The sequence below is a fragment of the Helianthus annuus genome, chromosome 8, assembly GCF_002127325.2.
Source record: "Helianthus annuus cultivar XRQ/B chromosome 8, HanXRQr2.0-SUNRISE, whole genome shotgun sequence".
NCBI classification, from domain to species: domain Eukaryota; kingdom Viridiplantae; phylum Streptophyta; class Magnoliopsida; order Asterales; family Asteraceae; genus Helianthus; species Helianthus annuus.
In genome coordinates this window covers 118,922,569-118,941,989 of record NC_035440.2, presented here as the reverse complement: position 1 = coordinate 118,941,989, position 19,421 = coordinate 118,922,569, and the positions used below count along the sequence as shown (strand labels likewise).

The window sequence follows — 19,421 nt, the reverse complement described above, 5'->3', positions numbered from 1 at the left end:
CAAACTCGATGCCGAATCTGAATGAACAATATTTTATTATTTTGATCCGCTGTGGATACATTCGACTTCTGTAATACATTTGATATTACAACCAGAGGTTGAAGTATATATTTATCTTTAAGCTTCCGCTGTGCATTTATATAATTGTGTGGTTTGACTATATTGTTGCCAACTACGTCACGGTAATCCCCCACCGGGCCCACCGGTGATACACGTGGAAATCGGGGTGTGACATTACTATTGTTACTAGGGGTTCATCCAGTATTGCATATTGCGCTCGTCGTATTTCCAAACGAGCCTCTCCCCTATTTGTCGTATTCTTTCACTTTCATCTAATAACTCCTCACCAAACGTGCAGAGTTCCTGCACATTTTCGGTACTCATGGGTGGTGGTGGTGCAGGTATCGGGTCAGGGTATGGTGGTACGGGTTCTCCATATGGGTATGGGTTTTCTAGTATTTCCCGAACATACCGATCAACATCCCAGTATGGATCTAGAGGGTCAAGGTTTGGGTATGGTGCTAATGGGTTTGGTATGGGTTCCTCCTGTGGGTAGAGTTCTTGATAATCCCTATGTTCGTCATTCCATGGGTCATATGCTAGAGGGTTTAGTGCTGGGACTCTAGGGATTTCGTTTGGGTCGAAGGCAGGTATTGGAATCTGGTCTCCTTGGTTAGGTTCTATTTCCATGGGTTAAGTTGGAAAAAGTGGTAGTGGCTGTGGTGCAATGATTTGTTCTAAATTTGGGTCTGCGGCTGTGGTAGCTAATATGTGAAAATTGGCCAATCGCCTATTGATTATGTCCTGGGTCTGGGCATTCATCTCCCTATTTGATGCTGCAGAGGCCCATTTGATGCTGCAGAGGCCCGTTGCTGCTGCAACTTCCTCATTCTCTTCCTATGCTCGTGTGCTCCCCGACTGAACCATCCTCTCTTTTTGATAGGGAATGGTTCTTCAGATTGTGCCTTAAATATGAAAATCCCCTCTTCTGTGTCAGCTGAGTACCCCGAGGGGGTAGGTTGGGAAGAAGTTCCCTCATCTCTAGAAGAACTAGACAGTTGACGATAGGCGTCCGATGGTCCTTGATATCTCATAATGTAAACTAACAAATTGTTAAATAACACAAAACAATAAAATATGCACGTAATCCCATAGATTATTTCCTAACATAATAGATAAAATTTTGGTGTCAGCAGAACACTTCTGTGGCTGAAATCAGTGGCTGTAGCTCTGATACTACCTTCTGTCGCAACCCCCGACCCCTGCCCTGGGAGGCGGGTGGCCGCGGCCTACTTAGAGCTGGTGGTATCGGTGTTTATCATTAATTTGGCAGCGGAAATTTCATCAGGACCGTAGTTAGGAAATATTTTATCATAGTAAAACATCACATTTTTATAATAATAAATACATTGGGATAAATCCAAGTTTCCATTACAAACATTTTTATAGGGATAAACCCTAATTTATTGAAATAAAACTTCTTCTTTATTTAGGTAACTTTTATAGCCACTTTTCCAAGCCTTCAGTGCTCTCCAGCTGGCTTCTATTTGGCTTTCACATTTTGTTACCTGAAACGCGTTTAAAAACATTTTATCAGTAAGAAATACTGGCGAGTGAATCCCAGTTTAATCAAAACAGGTTTTATCATTTTACAGCATTGAGGGCAATCCAGTAATTACATTTGTTTATTTCTACTTTAATTACCACCCACGGTACTGTCAATCCTGACTGGTGGTAATGTTACTACTCACAGTGTAGTAACAAATTTTCTATACAAAACCCCAACATACCGACGATAATTGTAGAATTACAAATACTCAATCACTGTTAACTATAATGTAAAAACAATTGAGGTTTTGTAAAAACAACTTGTGAAAATAGGAATCACTTACATTGCTATTTTAGGTATTTCCCTATGACTTCCTGATTATAATCTGTTAAATTTAAACAATGCACACGCGTTAGTATAATAACCCAAATTTACATTAGTTATACCCTCCCCGATACAGAACTCCAACGACTGAGTCAGGTAGAGCCTCGACATGCGTTATGGAGCACTAGATCAATCGGGCAGCGTATCTAATACGTAACTGGGGTTTATGATACTTACATCGAGGTAGAGCTTTGCTATTTTAGTGGGTATAATGCCCGGGTATTACTTCTACAATAAAGAAATTTAGAGAGAGATTGAGAAATTTGAACGATGAAAACTGAATCTCGAATTCGCTATTTATAAGGCTGATCAGGGGGTCTCTAGCGCCCCGTGACAGACACACAGGGGTGTGTCGCTCCCCGCGAGCTAGGCATAGTAGGGCGTAGCTTGGCTGATTCAGGGGCCTAGCCACGTCGAGTCAATAGCCACGTGCCGGAACCTAGTTGAGCCTGGTGGCACTAGGTCGCGCCCCGCGACGGAGTTACTCTTGGGGGTCGCGGCCCGCGAGCGCCCCATAGACTTTGTTTTTATTTAATTTTTGTAAAATTAATGGTATTTCGGGTCATTTTTCGTATATACGGTGTAGTTTAGGACATATAGGGATGTTATAAATACTTTAGGGGGGTTGTTATATTAAGCTTCCAAGAAAACTCCTAATATAGTGTCACACCCTGGCTTTGCGGAAGCGTGGTTAATTTGGTGTGACTTCTTAATACCATAGCTTAATCATAACAGCTATATGAATTAAAAATATGCAAGATCATCCATTAAAATAAAAATCAAAACATTGTCTTAACGGGTTAACACCCAACAACCATAAACTTGTCTAAACATTACAAACCCAAACATAACATAACATAAACATGATTCAAGGGCTGTGACTTGTCCAGGAAAGAGTCACATTCCCCGAACCCTGGATGACCCTGGTGACTTATGCAGCGGAAAACATGCCATACCGTGCCAGATCTTTAATTCCCTGAAATACATGTAAGTTGAAAAATCAACAATAATGTTGAGCGAGTTCATGCGAAAGTGAGTAAATAAACCTTTGTATTTGTGACAACTCGAATTTCCAAGACTTCTATTACGCATTTATTGCACGTTTGTTGATTGTTTAATTGTTTGCTTGCACAATTGGTTTGCCATGAAACTGTATACGTTTTGTTACAATATAGTGTTTGGTGATTGTGCATGGTTATGTGTTATTTGTGAAAGATTTGACAAATAATGGAATGTGGTGTTGAAACTGTAATAAATAATACTTAAGGGTGTTTAGGGTTGATAGTAAAACTTTAACAACTCATAACCCTAATCCCCTTCTCTAATCATTCTCTAATCATTCACAAAGAATCAAAAACACGTACTTTCACCTCCTCTAATCCTCTCTACAACACCTTCTCATCATTCTTGGATTCACAAGTTCTTTGCATCAAGTTTGATTGCCAATCCATCTAGAATCGAATCAAGGTAATTGTTTAATCATTGTTTGTGATTGTTTGATTGTTATTAATCCTTGATTCTTGTGATTCTTGTAAACCCTAGCTTTCATGTAATGGTTCTGCGCTTTAATTTGATTCTGATTATCGTGATGTTGATGATTGACTACTTGTATAATCGATTTCTCGATGATGTTGATGCATGTTATGAAGTGATATTGATTGTTCTGTTGATTACGCATTGAGAAATATGAAGTAGGGTTTGTGATCGTATGAATAAAGTTTGTAACTGATGCTTTGATTCTGTGCAAAAATTGGAATTCACGCATTATTGTTAGGCAGAGTTTTGGATTGTCATACTTGTCTGAGTTTCGTAACCTAATGTGAAGTTGTCTGAATTTCGCATATTATAAATAGTCCGAAGATTGTACAAATAACAAGTGGTCCGAGTTTCTTAAGTTAAAAAGAGTCCGACCTTTAATGACCTTTCGAATGTCCGAGTTTCATTGCATGTCCGAGTTTCCTACTTGTAATATGTATGTCCGAGTTTAGGGGAGCTATATGTCTGAGTTTTATGTGATTTAGTTTGGTCCGAGTTTAATTAAAGGACTTGTAGTCCGACTTTTGATCAAGGATTAGGTTGTCCGAGCTTTTGTAATGAAACACCCCATGTCCGAGTTTCATGCATCAACCCCCCCCACACACAACACACATGGTCCGAGTTTCTCATGATGCATAGGTCCGACCTTTTTAGAATGCTAAGGTGGTCCGACTTTATGTGTTGATGTAGCCCGAGTTTTTAAGGCTTCAAGCCTTGTTCCGATCTTTGAACAAAGGAGAGCTGATGTCCGACTTTGTTAATGGATCTATGAGATCCGAGCTTGTTTTCAATACAAGGTCCGAGCTTTGTGTCCTAGTGTAGGGTCCGACCCTCGTATGCTTTTCACGATTCGAGTTCTAGTTGAGTATATAGTGGAGTTGCAACTGTGACAAGAATGCATAGTCTGACTTTTACACAAGGATATAATATCAGACTTTCATTGATGTATATATATATATTGCCCGAATTTCATATGTAATGTATGTCCGAGCCTCGTGATGCTTGCACAACCTGAGTTTCATTCATGCACAACCTGTCTGAGTTTTAATAGAATGTTTTACGGTCTCGTTTGAAGAACAACATGCTACCGTAGGCTGTATATGACTTGTATATAATTGATGATACCGTAAAACGCTGTATGTATGAACTATCTGTATCATATCATCCTACACACACAGTTATCACACGAATCACAACTGCTTAGACATCAATGATTTGCAAACCATAATTTGATGCAAACACTTACATCGAATCATGTGCAATGTATCCTAGGTCGTGAATAACGGACTTAGACATTTAATAAACCCTAGAAGCAATAACATACCGAGCAAACCAAGGTGAGTTCACACAGCCAAGGCATGGGGTTCCCAGGGTGGGAATGGGATTTGATTATTTACTGGTTCTTATCTATACTGGAACGTAGTGATGTGATTTGATGAACTATGGTACATACTCCGCTGATTGAACTACGACTAGACTAGTAACACTTATTGAACTGATCTTCGCACACCTGCCAAGGGTTGGCCGCGATATTATGACTGACTTCGCACACCTGCCTTTGGAAGGCCGCGAACTGTAATTTACTAATCTTCGCACACCTGCCTGGTAGGCCGCGATACAGGTAAACCTAGTCTAGAATACTCGGGATGAACATCCCCCTAATATCTTCGCATACCTGCCTGGGAGGCCGCGATGGAAACTAATACGATACATGACATAACGAACGAACATACCACTACTCACACTATACTATTACTGAACTGTAAACTGTGAACTCGCTCAACTAGTTTGTTGATCCTCTGTTACATGCCTTGCAGGTCGTTAGATATTTGGAGCTTGCATAAGGAGGAGCAGGTCGTTGTGGAGCATGGATCATGAATGCTTAATTAAACACTTATGATTTTCATACATTACTATTTATGTTGGGTTTACTTACATGCTTCCGTTACTTAAACAATGTTTGGTTTTGAACATCAATCATGTCTTGTTGAATTACATTATCTACTTTTATTATTAAATGTTGTGTTCGATATGATTGGTGGCTTGATCCTGGTCATGTCACGCTCCCAAGCGGTGATACTCCGCGTGTGGATTTTGGGGGTGTGACAGTATTTATCAAAAATCCTGGTATGTAGCAAATAAGGAAAAAGAGATCACCAATGGTTTGCAAGGCCATTGATATGTGTGAAGTGCAAGTAGGAAGACTCAAACCTAGCGGATTTTGCGTCGGGCACAAAGTCACCCCGAGGCCCGTTATGTTGGGCCTGGAGTTGGGCTCGCTACACCCAGATAGATCTACCGCTTACGTCTCTCGGTCCTACCATGAGGATTAATGGCCTCCAGTTTCCGCCTACCCACTCACATGATCTAAGTAATAACCCTCCTTACGCTAACCATACCATGTATCAAGTATTCATAATCATAGTAACATGTATTTCACCCCCGCAGTTTATAAAACTGAAAAGAGTTAAGAGAAAAGGGGGACATGAACTCACTGTCAGTGCGTCGCTATACCAAGTACTCCAAATATCCGATAGCTGTGCAACGACCTACATGTGCTAATTCTATTAGACGGATGGCCGAGCCTTAGCTTTATAGTTTACATTTTGGGAAACAGTTAGACAACCGTTCCTTGTATATACTTGGTAATTAATTTCCTTCCCAAGGGTGGGGGATTTAATACATGTGTATTTGTATCATCTCATTAAGTCCCACTTAATATATTTTTACTTCTCATTCCAAAATATAAATATTTTCTCTTCACATAATATTTTCCAAAATAATACGTTGACAAAATACGCGTTTATGAATATTTCCGCATAAAGCGTAAGTTATGCTTTAACGATTATGTGGTAATAGTAATTACCGTTGTAACTTATATGTTTGTCGTATAAGCGTTTGTATTATTTTGGGTTCGTCAACGTTTGTAAATATTATTTTTACTCTAAAAATAATATTTATATATTTTCACAAAATAATCATAAACAGTGTGGTGAAAAATATATTTACCGAATATATATTTATCACGTTTAGTTTTGTGAAAATCCCACCTCCGAATATTTGTAAATAAAGTCATGGCGAATTATTTTTGAAAATATGTCAAAAGTAGTCTAACACTTGTAAATAATTCTAAGTGTTAGATTTTAGAAAAATTTCGCCAGAGTTTCCCCTGTAACTGGAGGTGGCCACGCTTTCAAGCGTATCATTTTCTTTTACAAAATCACTTCAACACTTCTTTAAATCATCCAATCAATTTCCAACACATCAACTAGTTTTCAACACATCAAACTAGTTGACTAGTATGTAAAATCGCATTATTACATGAACTTGTAGTTTTTCTGAAAACTATTGTGTAGATCTCGTTATATTTAGTGGATCTATGTATAAAATAGTTTAGTCTTGTAAAAACCCCGTTTTTAGAACAAATCATCCTTTACAACTTCCCGTCATCTTTCTCAAAGATTGATATTTTGTCGAATACTTCTTATTTCACAAGTGTTTATACACTTGTGGTTTGTAAAATCACATTTGTTAGTTTGTCATCCAACTTATATAAAACATGATTTTCTCGACACTTGGTTCTACGAAAATACCACTTGTACATACGTAGATCCGCTAGTTTTAAACACCATTTTACTAGTAATAATACTTTTACACAAGTTCATGTTTCTCGTGTGGTGGAGTTTCACCTTTTAACCCTCGTACCGACAGAAACAAGCTTATGTCAAGATCCATGATCTTAACAAAGCCGGGTTAAACGATGATAAGAGCCACCACAACGTAGATCGGGCCTCAATAATCAACATATTCAAATACTACAACTTTTACACATGTTATGAGCTTTTAACCAACAAAATTCAAGTTTTAGTAGACTTTAGAGATTCAAAACGCATGATTCCGACTTTTAACCGTTAAAAGTCATATTAACCACTTTAAATACGTTCGAGAGTGAGTTTTAAACATTATACCTCTAGCTCGGGGCTAGGGAAGAATCTAGTCGAAAATGTGGTGGATAAAAGCTAAGAAATGAGGTCCTTCCACTTCCGCTTGCTTCAAGCTTCCTAATACGTAACCCGAAAGCCTTGTAGATACTTGGAATGGATGAACAAGAATCGAAAGTGGTGGTGGTGACCCTAGGGGGTTTCGGCCGAGAATGGATGGGAGGGGAGGAGAGTGATTTTGTTGGTGATTGTGACGTGTAATAATCTCATGAGTTAGTGAGGGTATTTATAGGAAAAATCATGTGCTTAATCCATTGGTTAGTATGTCATCTAGATATCCACACAATCAAATAAAATAATCACAATTGTACTCTCTTGGTTACTCCATGTTGGCCGATTCCATTGAGGGGGGGGGGGTATCCGGTTGGTTTTCAATGGTTCAGTTAGTGTTTAGTTTAGTTAAGTAGGTTAACTCTAGAGATTAACCCCGTTAGTTGCATGGTGCGTTATAAAACGGGTGTTAGGGTAATCAGGGACCCTAACTGGCTCAGAAAAAGACCAATAATATTTCTGGCAATATTTTTATGTTCCGGGTATAGTCCGGTTGTTCGGTTGGATAGTAATCCGTTAAAGTGCTTAAGTAATCTTTTAAGCGTCGTAAATAATATTTTTAACGACACAATTTATTCTGCAAAGTGTCAGGAATATTTCCTCATGTTTTGGCACTTTATTAGTTAGCTAGAAGCTAGTATGCTGATAAGAGTGCTGTGTTTCATGCTTAGAGTACGTTTTAGGCACATCCAATCTCTGTTTCTTATTCCTAGAGACGCAGTTTAACAACCCTTGTATCCCTACACACACTATGGGTGTAGTAAAATATTTCTGGCTCATTCAGGCCTTTAGAGGCAGTGTTTGCCTGATGCTGGCTATATCAGCATGTTCCATAGGTTATCCGTTCAAATGCTACTGTGCTTTTGTGCATCATGTTTGTCACTAGAGTTCAGTAAGTAAATAATGTAGTGACAGAAAATCAAAGTATGATGCAAGAATATACAAGTACTAGAAATCAAGTAGCAGTTCGTCAGTAATCTCAGTTAAGCACAGTAATTAAGCAACAATTAATAGTTAATTAAGTCGTACGGATACCTGGTTTAGTGAGGGTTGTCACATTCTCCCCCCGTTAGAAAAATTTCGTCCCGAAATTTTAAGTTCTGCTTGTAGAAGCAGGGTCCTCAGGAAATAAGTGGGGGTATTTCTCTTTCATTCGGTCTTCACGCTCCCAGGTGAATTCAGGACCATGTCTAGCATTCCAACGAACCTTGACGAGCTTGACACTGCTCCGGCGGGTCTTGTTTACTTTCCAATCCGTGACCTCGACAGGTTCTTCAACGAAGTGGAGCGTGTCATCAACATGAATTTCGTCGGTAGGAATGGCCACGTTAGCTTGAGTTGGACTCTTCTTCAGATTGGATACATGAAATGTATCGTGAACGCCATTCAGTTCGGCAGGTAGGTCCAACTTGTAAGCTACTAAGCCGATTCTCTCCAAGATCTTGAATGGTCCAATGTACCTCGGGTTCAACTTTCCACGTTTCCCAAATCGTGCCACACCCTTCCAGGGTGATACCTTCAACAAAACCATCTCACCAACCTCAAACTCTAGAGGTTTCCTGCTTCGATCCGCGTAGGCTTTCTGCCTGTCACGAGCCGCGCTGATACGGTCTCGGATTTGCGCGATCTTATCTGTGGTTTCCTGTACCATTTCAGGACCAACCAATTGTCTATCACCTGCGTCAGCCCAACAAAGCGGCGATCTGCACTTGCGCCATATAAAGCCTCGAATGGCGCGGCACCAATACTGGTGTGGTAGCTGTTGTTGTATGAAAATTCAACCAGGGGTAAATGCTTATCCCAGCTACCGCCCAAATCCATCACACATGCTCTCAGCATGTCTTCTAACGTCTGAATCGTCCGCTCGCTTTGTCCGTCGGTCTGCGGGTGAAAAGCTGTGCTCAGATTCTACTTAGAGCCAAAAGCTTCCTGGAAGGATTGCCATATCCTTGACACGAACCTTCCGTCTCTATCAGAGATAATCGAGAGAGGTACTCCATGGCGCGTAACAATCTCTCTCATGTAAATTTCAGCCAACTTGCTTGTATGATCCTTCTCGCGGATAGGCAAGAAGTGTGCTGACTTCGTCAATCGATCCACTATCACCCAGATAGTGTCATGGCCTCTTGGCGTTCTTGGCAACTTCGTAACAAAATCCATAGAGATTTGTTCCCACTTCCACTTGGGAATCTCTGGTTGTTGAAGAAGTCCTGAAGGCTTCTGGTATTCTGCCTTAACCTTGGCGCATGTCAAACATTTGCTCACGTACACTGCAACATCGCCTTTCATCCTAGGCCACCAATAATAATCTTTAAGATCCTGGTACATCTTATCCGCTCCAGGGTGGATAGAGTACCGTGACTTGTGAGCTTCATCGAAAATAACCTTCCTTAAACCACCAAACAAAGGAACCCACATTATTTTCTCAAAACACAACGTTCCTTCCCTGTTTGGTACCAACAACTTCTCCATCCCACGGAGATACTCTTCTGCAAGGTTTCTTTCCCTGAGAGCTTCTTGTTGCGCTGCACGAACGCGCGAGGAAAGATCGGTCTGAATGATCATCTCCAAAGCTCTAACCCTTATGGGCTTGATTCTTTCCTTACGACTTAGGGCATCGGCGACCACATTCGCCTTCTCTGGGTGATATTTTATCTCACAGTCGTAGTCGTTCAGCAACTCGACCCATCGTCTTTGCCTCATATTCAACTCCTTCTGGTTGAATATGTGCTGGAGGCTCTTGTGATCTGTGAAGATTGTGCACTTCGTACCATAAAGGTAGTGTCTCCAGATCTTCAAAGCGAAAACCACTGCGCCAAGCTCCAAATCGTGCGTGGTATAGTTCTTTTCGTGCGCTTTCAGTTGGCGTGACGCGTAAGCAATAACCTTCTGGCGTTGCATCAACACGCAACCCAATCCTTGACGCGAGCGTCGCAGTATACCACAAAATCATCTGTACCTTCTGGCAGAGCTAAGATTGGCGCGTTACAAAGCTTATCCTTCAATATCTGAAACGCTTCATCCTGTTTGATTCCCCAATCAAACTTTTTATCCTTCTGCGTGAGGAGTGTCAATGGTTGAGCGATCTTTGAAAAGTTCTCGATGAACCTTCGATAATAGCCAGCCAAACCCAAGAATTGCCGAATCTCGGTTGGCGTCCTTGGCGTTTCCCAATCCTTGATCGCCTCGATCTTGGTTGGATCCACGTGGATTCCATCTCCGTTCACCACGTGACCAAGGAATTGCACTTCCCTTAGCCAAAACTCGCACTTAGAGAATTTGGCGTACAACTGTTCTTTCTTCAGCAGCTCCAGGATGGCTCTAAGATGCTGCTCGTGCTCAGCTTTCGTCTTTGAATAAATCAAAATATCATCGATGAATACGATCACGAACTTATCCATGTACGGCTTACAAACTCGATTCATCAGATCCATGAATACTGCAGGTGCGTTTGTCAGACCAAACGGCATAACGAGAAACTCGTAGTGTCCATATCGAGTTCTGAAGGCTGTCTTCGGGATACTTTCCTCCTGTATCCGTAGCTGATGGTATCCAGATCGAAGATCGATCTTTGAATAGAAGCTTGAACCTTGAAGCTGGTCGAATAGATCATCGATTCTTGGCAGGGGATACCTATTCTTGATCGTCAGCTTGTTTAACTCTCTGTAGTCGATGCACATACGGAAACTACCGTCCTTCTTCTTGACAAACAAAACTGGAGCTCCCCAAGGCGAGAAGCTTGGTCTGATAAATCCCTTGTCTAACAACTCTTGAAGTTGTGTCGACAGTTCCTGCATTTCAGACGGAGCAAGTCTGTAAGGTGCCTTAGCCACAGGCGCGACGCCTGGAACTAAGTCAATGCGAAACTCCACTTGCCTTTGAGGAGGCAATCCAGGCAAGTCTTCAGGAAAGACTTCTGGATATTCCCTTACGACAAGGATGTCTTCGATCTTCGGCTCAGCAGCCTTTTTATCCATAATGTGTGCTAGAAAAGCAACACATCCTTTCTGCAAACACTTTCTCGCTTTCAGGCAGCTAATCATCCTTAACGGCGTCTCACGCTTCTCCCCATGAACAACAATGGTCTCACCATCATCGGTCAGGATACGAATAATCTTCTCGTGACAAACTATCTCGGCCTTGTTACTTGATAACCAATCCATCCCTACTACCACGTCGAAGCTTCCCAACTGGGCCGGTAGTAGATCGAGAGCAAACTCACGGTCTCCCAGCTCGATTACGCAACCTCGAATCACCTCGTTAGCTTCTACTAACTTCCCATTCGCTAATTCGATCGAGTACGGAATATCTAACTTACTAGCGGCTAAACCAAGCATATTCTTAAATTCTAGCGATACGAAGCTGTAATCGGCACCAGTATCAAACAAAACGGATGCATAGCGTTGGTTTACAAGGAACGTACCAGTGACAACATTGGGATCCTGTGTTGAAAACCCTTCCGCGTGCTTGGTTTAATTCCGGGCAATTCCTTTTGTAATGCCCAACATCACCGCAGTTAAAACATCCGGGCCTCTGCCCGTTCCCACCATTGTTTCCAGCTTGATTGTTTCCCTGATTACGGTTCATGGCGCCCGCTTGGTTAGCATGATTGGCACGGTTCCCATCACCTCCCTGGTTTCCTTGTGGGCGGTTCCCAGCACCACCACGGTTGTTCCTATTCCCATATCCTCCTTGGCCTCCCCGGCCAGCATTAGCCCAACAAGAATCCTTTGAATGACCAGTCTTCCCACATGATTCACAAACTTTTGGCCCGCATCGACCAGAGTGATGGCGTTGGCAAGAACTACACTTGGGATGAGCACCCATATATCCTTTACCTTTCTTCCTGCCACCAGCTGAATCTTGAGCCGGCGCATTCGATTCCCCTTTCTTCACCACCATCCCGGTGCCCTGCTTGAAAGTCGAAAACTTCCTCTTGTTTCCTCCAGATGACTCCACATGAGTCTCCTTTTTCTTGGGCTCAGTTTCATCAAACTTGTTCAACCGAATTGCCTCTTCGGTGAGAGCCACACTCAAATCAATAGCTTCCGTGATAGTTGCAGGTTTGGAGGAGGTTACCATGCTGATGATTTGAGGAGCCAATCCCCAAATGAAGCGTTCAATCCTCTTGAACTCAGACGTAACCATGTAGGGCACCACATGCGACAAGTCGTGGAACCTCTGAACATACTCAGCTATCTTAGGACCTTCCATTTTTAGATGCCAAAACTCGGTCTCCAATCTCTGAATTTCAGCGCGAGAACAGTACTTCTTGCGCATGAGTTCTTTCAGCTCGGTCCACGTCAGTGCGTAAGCAGCAGCTTCGCCCAGTGTTTGGACTTGTAGATTCCACCATGATAGGGCTCCATCCAAAAATAGCCCTGAGATGTAAGTGACTTGTTGATCCAGCGCGCATTTGCTCATGCGAAGTACGGACTCGGTTTTCTCAGCCCAGCGGACGAAAGCAACAGCACCACCTGTGCCATCGAAGTTTACGGGCTTGCAGTCCAAGAACTGTTTGTAAGTGCACCCATGCGGTGGATTGTTGTTGTTGCCCGTGTTGCCGGAGTTGCTTCCACTCATTCCTCCTTGAGAGGCATCATATTGAGCAATAGCAGCAGCAATGACTTGCTGTAGTTCGTCCTGGGTCGTAGGCATTGGCTGAGGTTGACGTCTTGGCGGCATCTTCTAAAGATGTATACGTCGGTCAGGCCTTAATAAAGCGTACGTATATAGTAATAATAATAGCACATAACATCTCATGTTATCAATATATCACACACAACATCTCATGTCACAAATATTATATACACAACATCCCATGTCCCAACATCCCATGTCACAAGTATTATATACACAACATCCCATGTCCCAACATCCCATGTCATAAAAATATAAATAAGCAATCAAGTGAATCAGATATGGTGAGAATACTGCGATTGCCCTATATATCGAGACCACAATGTAGTAAGTGTATCAGTACATCAATGTGTCATACAATCATCAATCAATCAGGGCTACATCACCCCTGTCCAAAAACTATATCATGTCAGTGTCAAATACATCAAGTACATCAAATAAGTGTCAACAAAAGTCAGTATCATCAGCTGGTCTCCAAAATGCTGTGCAGTCACAATCGCGGTCGTCTCACCAACGTCTACCTATATAGCACTGATGAGCTCTAAGCGGATGGCGGGGGAGGAGGGGGAAAGTGTGGGTAAAGCAAGCGGCGTAGGTGAAGCCAATCCTCCTCCATAGCCTGCTGAGTGCGAATAACAGAAGCAACCTGCTGCTCTAGTGTAAAGAGACGAGCAGCAAAATCTGGGGGTAAAGATCGACCTGGCTGAAGAGGGGAGTGTATCTGACCATGGCATGAACATGGTGGCATCTGAGGTCTCTCGAGCTCCTGGAGACGCTGCGTGTGCGACTCATGCTGATGAACGAAGGACATCAAAACGTCCTCTATAGTGGGTCCAACATGAAACGAATGATATGGATCAGTAGGTGGCATGGCTAATGGCGTCGGCCAAAGCAAAGGCTCACTGGTGGGGTCAAATGGTGCCACATGAAATGGTGAAGTAGAGGATGGAACAGATGACATCTGAGGCATGAAGGGAATAGACATCGGTACGTGCCCAAAAGGATGGGCTGAGGAACCCTTTCCAGGCCTCACTGGAGGTACAAACTGAGGAACCTGAAAAGTGAAATCAACAGATCGTGTAACAGGGATCTGAGGGGGCAAAGGTGGGACGTCCTCGTCAGCAGGTATCCAACCGTGCTGAGCGTCCTCATCGGGTGGATCCATATGCTCTGCAAATAGTGCGTGCTCTGGCTCGAGTGGAATGGGATCAAATGGAGGAGCAACGACAGGATCAACGGGTGCAACATGATTAACAGGATGGTCAACAGGGATATCAGCAATCAAAGGGGGATCAACAAAAGGATCAATAACAGGATCATCGGCAATAGCATGATCACCAACTAACAAAGGAACATCATCAACATGAAGATCGCCAACAGGCGGGTCAGCTATAATGGGCTCAACAGGAACGCCAGTATGTACCAGGTCATGCTCATGCATAGGATCTAGAGCAGCTGCCTGCTCAGGAGCCAAGGCAGGCTCATGGTCATCAAAAGCCATATCGAAGTCGAACTCAGGATCAATAGGGTCAACGGGATCAGCGGGGTCCTCCACGAGCTGGTCCATCGGGGTAAACTCAATGTCGTGATCCGGGTCGAATCCCGGAGGGAAAATGGGATCTGAATACTCTATGTCGTCATCTTCAAATGGGAAGCTCGGAATAGGTGCTGCTAAGGATGCCTGGTCAGGATCCGAGTCGTGTGCGAAATGCTGTGCGCCCACCTCGTGAGAAGGTGCGGATGCCACAGACTCAAAGGAGTCTGGGACCGGTGAGTGTGCGGGCGAGTCCTCAGCAGGGGCGTCAGCGATCATCAGAAGATCGCCAGCGGGAAGAAGAGCTACATCCGGAATCTCATCCTCAAAAGGCTCGTCCTCAAACAAATCGATATCGCCGTCAGCCTCGGCGTCGAGTAGCAAGTCATATGCGGGATAGACAGCTAAAGGAATAGGAGCTGGTATCACAACTAAGGGTAAGTACTCAGCAGGAGGGTCATCAATAGGCTCATCAGCGCCGTCGGGCAGAGCGAAGGGCTGGAAGTCATCGTCATCAGTGCTCGTGAAATCGGAGGTATGTACCTCGTGCTCTGAGGATATAGTGTCGTCAGATACTATGGGTAAAGGTCCGGTGGTATCCGAATCACCCGTGCCTGGTGAATCCATGTGTCTGTAACAAACACAAAATATGCACAAATAATCAGTAAATCAGGTAATCACATAAGTTACCAAGTAATAATCACATAATCCTCCTAGTCCCACTAGCCTCCCAGCCTCCCAGACTGTCCTTCCTAGTCCCACTAGCCAACTTTCCCAGCCTCCCAGACTGACTCCCTAGTCCCACTAGCAAACTTTCCCAGCCTCCCAGACTGACTCCCTAGTCCCACTAGCAAACTTTTCCCAGCCTCCCAGACTGACTCCCTAGTCCCACTAGCAAACTTTTCCCAGCCTCCCAGACTGACTCCCTAGTCCCACTAGCAAATTCTCCCAGCCTCCCAGACTGACTCCCTAGTCCCACTAGACAACTACCTCGATCCATTAGATCGAGCCTCGGCCTCCCAGACCGAGCCTCAGTCTCCCAGACCGAGCCTCAGCTTCCCAGACTGAGCCTAAAAATAATAAATAAAATATGCTCAACATTTATTTATAAAAACGTTTTGGATCTGGACTTAAGTGGTATGCAGTAAAAATGTTTTCGTGAGAGCCCTAGTGATCATAGTCTAGACTCAAGAAGGAATCCTAGTTCGCTATGATCAGAGCTCTGATACCAAGCTGTCACACCCTGGCTTTGCGGAAGCGTGGTTAATTTGGTGTGACTTCTTAATACCATAGCTTAATCATAACAAGCTATATGAATTAAAAATATGCAAGATCATCCATTAAAATAAAAATCAAAACATTGTCTTAACGGGTTAACACCCAACAACCATAAACTTGTCTAAACATTACAAACCCAAACATAACATAAACATGATTCAAGGACTGTGACTTGTCCAGGAAAGAGTCACATTCCCCGAACCCTGGATGACCCTGGTGACTTATGCAGCGGAAAACATGCCATACCGTGCCAGATCTTTAATTCCCTGAAATACATGTAAGTTGAAAAATCAACAATAATGTTGAGCGAGTTCATGCGAAAGTGAGTAAATAAACCTTTGTATTTATCAAAAATCCTGGTATGTAGCAAATAAGGAAAAAGAGATCACCAATGGTTTGCAAGGCCATTGATATGTGTGAAGTGCAAGTAGGAAGACTCAAACCTAGCGGATTTTGCGTCGGGCACAAAGTCACCCCGAGGCCCGTTATGCTGGACCTGGAGTTGGGCTCGCTACACCCAGATAGATCTACCGCTTACGTCCCTCGGTCCTACCATGAGGATTAATGGCCTCCAGTTTCCGCCTACCCACTCACATGATCTAAGTAATAACCCTCCTTACGCTAACCATACCATGTATCAAGTATTCATAATCATAGTAACATGTATTTCACCCCCGCAGTTTATAAAACTGAAAAGAGTTAAGAGAAAAGGGGGACATGAACTCACTGTCAGTGCGTCACTATACCAAGTACTCCAAATATCCGATAGCTGTGCAACGACCTACATGTGCTAATTCTATTAGACGGATGGCCGAGCCTTAGCTTTATAGTTTACATTTTGGGAAACAGTTAGACAACCGTTCCTTGTATATACTTGGTAATTAATTTCCTTCCCAAGGGTGGGGGATTTAATACATGTGTATTTGTATCATCTCATTAAGTCCCACTTAATATATTTTTACTTCTCATTCCAAAATATAAATATTTTCTCAAAAATATTATATTTTCTCTTCACATAATATTTTCCAAAATAATACGTTGACAAAATACGCGTTTATGAATATTTCCGCATAAAGCGTAAGTTATGCTTTAACGATTATGTGGTAATAGTAATTACCGTTGTAACTTATATGTTTGTCGTATAAGCGTTTGTATTATTTTGGGTTCGTCAACGTTTGTAAATATTATTTTTACTCTAAAAATAATATTTATATATTTTCACAAAATAATCATAAACAGTGTGGTGAAAAATATATTTACCGAATATATATTTATCACGTTTAGTTTTGTGAAAATCCCACCTCCGAATATTTGTAAATAAAGTCATGGCGAATTATTTTTGAAAATATGTCAAAAGTAGTCTAACACTTGTAAATAATTCTAAGTGTTAGATTTTAGAAAAATTTCGCCAGAGTTTCCCCTGTAACTGGAGGTGGCCACGCTTTCAAGCGTATCATTTTCTTTTACAAAATCACTTCAACACTTCTTTAAATCACCCAATCAATTTCCAACACATCAACTAGTTTTCAACACATCAAACTAGTTGACTAGTATGTAAAATCGCATTATTACATGAACTTGTAGTTTTTCTGAAAACTATTGTGTGGATCTCGTTATATTTAGTGGATCTATGTATAAAATAGTTTAGTCTTGTAAAAACCCCATTTTTAGAACAAATCATCCTTTACAACTTCCCGTCATCTTTCTCAAAGATTGATATTTTGTCGAATACTTCTTATTTCACAAGTGTTTATACACTTGTGGTTTGTAAAATCACATTTGTTAGTTTGTCATCCAACTTATATAAAACATGATTTTCTCGACACTTGGTTCTACGAAAATACCACTTGTACATACGTAGATCCGCTAGTTTTAAACACCATTTTACTAGTAATAATACTTTTACACAAGTTCATGTTTCTCGTGTGGTGGAGTTTCACCTTTTAACCCTCGTACCGACAGAAACAAGCTTATGTCAAGATCCATGATCTTAACAAAGCCGGGTTAAACGATGATAAGAGCCACCACAACGTAGATCGGGCCTCAATAATCAACATATTCAAATACTACAACTTTTACACATGTTATGAGCTTTTAACCAACAAAATTCAAGTTTTAGTAGACTTTAGAGATTCAAAACGCATGATTCCGACTTTTAACCGTTAAAAATCATATTAACCACTTTAAATACGTTCGAGAGTGAGTTTTAAACATTATACCTCTAGCTCGGGGCTAGGGAAGAATCTAGTCGAAAATGTGGTGGATAAAAGCTAAGAAACGAGGTCCTTCCACTTCCGCTTGCTTCAAGCTTCCTAATACGTAACCCGAAAGCCTTGTAGATACTTGGAATGGATGAACAAGAATCGAAAGTGGTGGTGGTGACCCTAGGGGGTTTCGGCCGAGAATGGATGGGAGGGGAGGAGAGTGATTTTGTTGGTGATTGTGACGTGTAATAATCTCATGAGTTAGTGAGGGTATTTATAGGAAAAATCATGTGCTTAATCCATTGGTTAGTATGTCATCTAGATATCGACACAATCAAATAAAATAATCACAATTGTACTCTCTTGGTTACTCCATGTTGGCCGATTCCATTGAGGGGGGGGGGTATCCGGTTGGTTTTCAATGGTTCAGTTAGTGTTTAGTTTAGTTAAGTAGGTTAACTCTAGAGATTAACCCCGTTAGTTGCATGGTGCGTTATAAAACGGGTGTTAGGGTAATCAGGGACCCTAACTGGCTCAGAAAAAGACCAATAATATTTCTGGCAATATTTTTATGTTCCGGGTATAGTCCGGTTGTTCGGTTGGATAGTAATCCGTTAAAGTGCTTAAGTAATCTTTTAAGCATCGTAAATAATATTTTTAACGACACAATTTATTCTGCAAAGTGTCAGGAATATTTCCTCATGTTTTGGCACTTTATTAGTTAGCTAGAAGCTAGTATGCTGATAAGAGTGCTGTGTTTCATGCTTAGAGTACGTTTTAGGCACATCCAATCTCTGTTTCTTATTCCTAGAGACGCAGTTTAACAACCCTTGTAACCCTACACACACTATGGGTGTAGTAAAATATTTCTGGCTCATTCAGGCCTTTAGAGGCAGTGTTTGCCTGATGCTGGCTATATCAGCATGTTCCATAGGTTATCCGTTCAAATGCTACTGTGCTTTTGTGCATCATGTTTGTCACTAGAGTTCAGTAAGTAAATAATGTAGTGACAGAAAATCAAAGTATGATGCAAGAATATACAAGTACTAGAAATCAAGTAGCAGTTCGTCAGTAATCTCAGTTAAGCACAGTAATTAAGCAACAATTAATAGTTAATTAAGTCGTACGGATACCTGGTTTAGTGAGGGTTGTCACATATAGCTCCATGTTTAACCCATTCTTAAATGTCCTTAAATTGCCTTGAAAGTGAGTAAATGTTGTGATTAATGGTGGTGTTAATGGAG

At 41.9% G+C, this 19,421-nt stretch overlaps 1 protein-coding gene across 1 annotated transcript; it reads right to left on the bottom strand.

The window, feature by feature from the left end:
• Window positions 1–246: 246 nt before the first annotated feature.
• LOC110870655 lies at window positions 247–690 on the bottom strand. The gene has a single exon (XM_022119835.1). It carries the CDS (start codon window positions 688–690, stop codon window positions 247–249), a length of 444 nt encoding a protein of 147 aa, XP_021975527.1.
• Window positions 691–19,421: the final 18,731 nt, after the last annotated feature.

Bases quoted from the DNA above. Each gene is read 5' to 3' on its own strand.
- LOC110870655 (XM_022119835.1), bottom strand. From the start codon at position 690: ATGGAAATAGAACCTAACCAAGGAGACCAGATTCCAATACCTGCCTTC.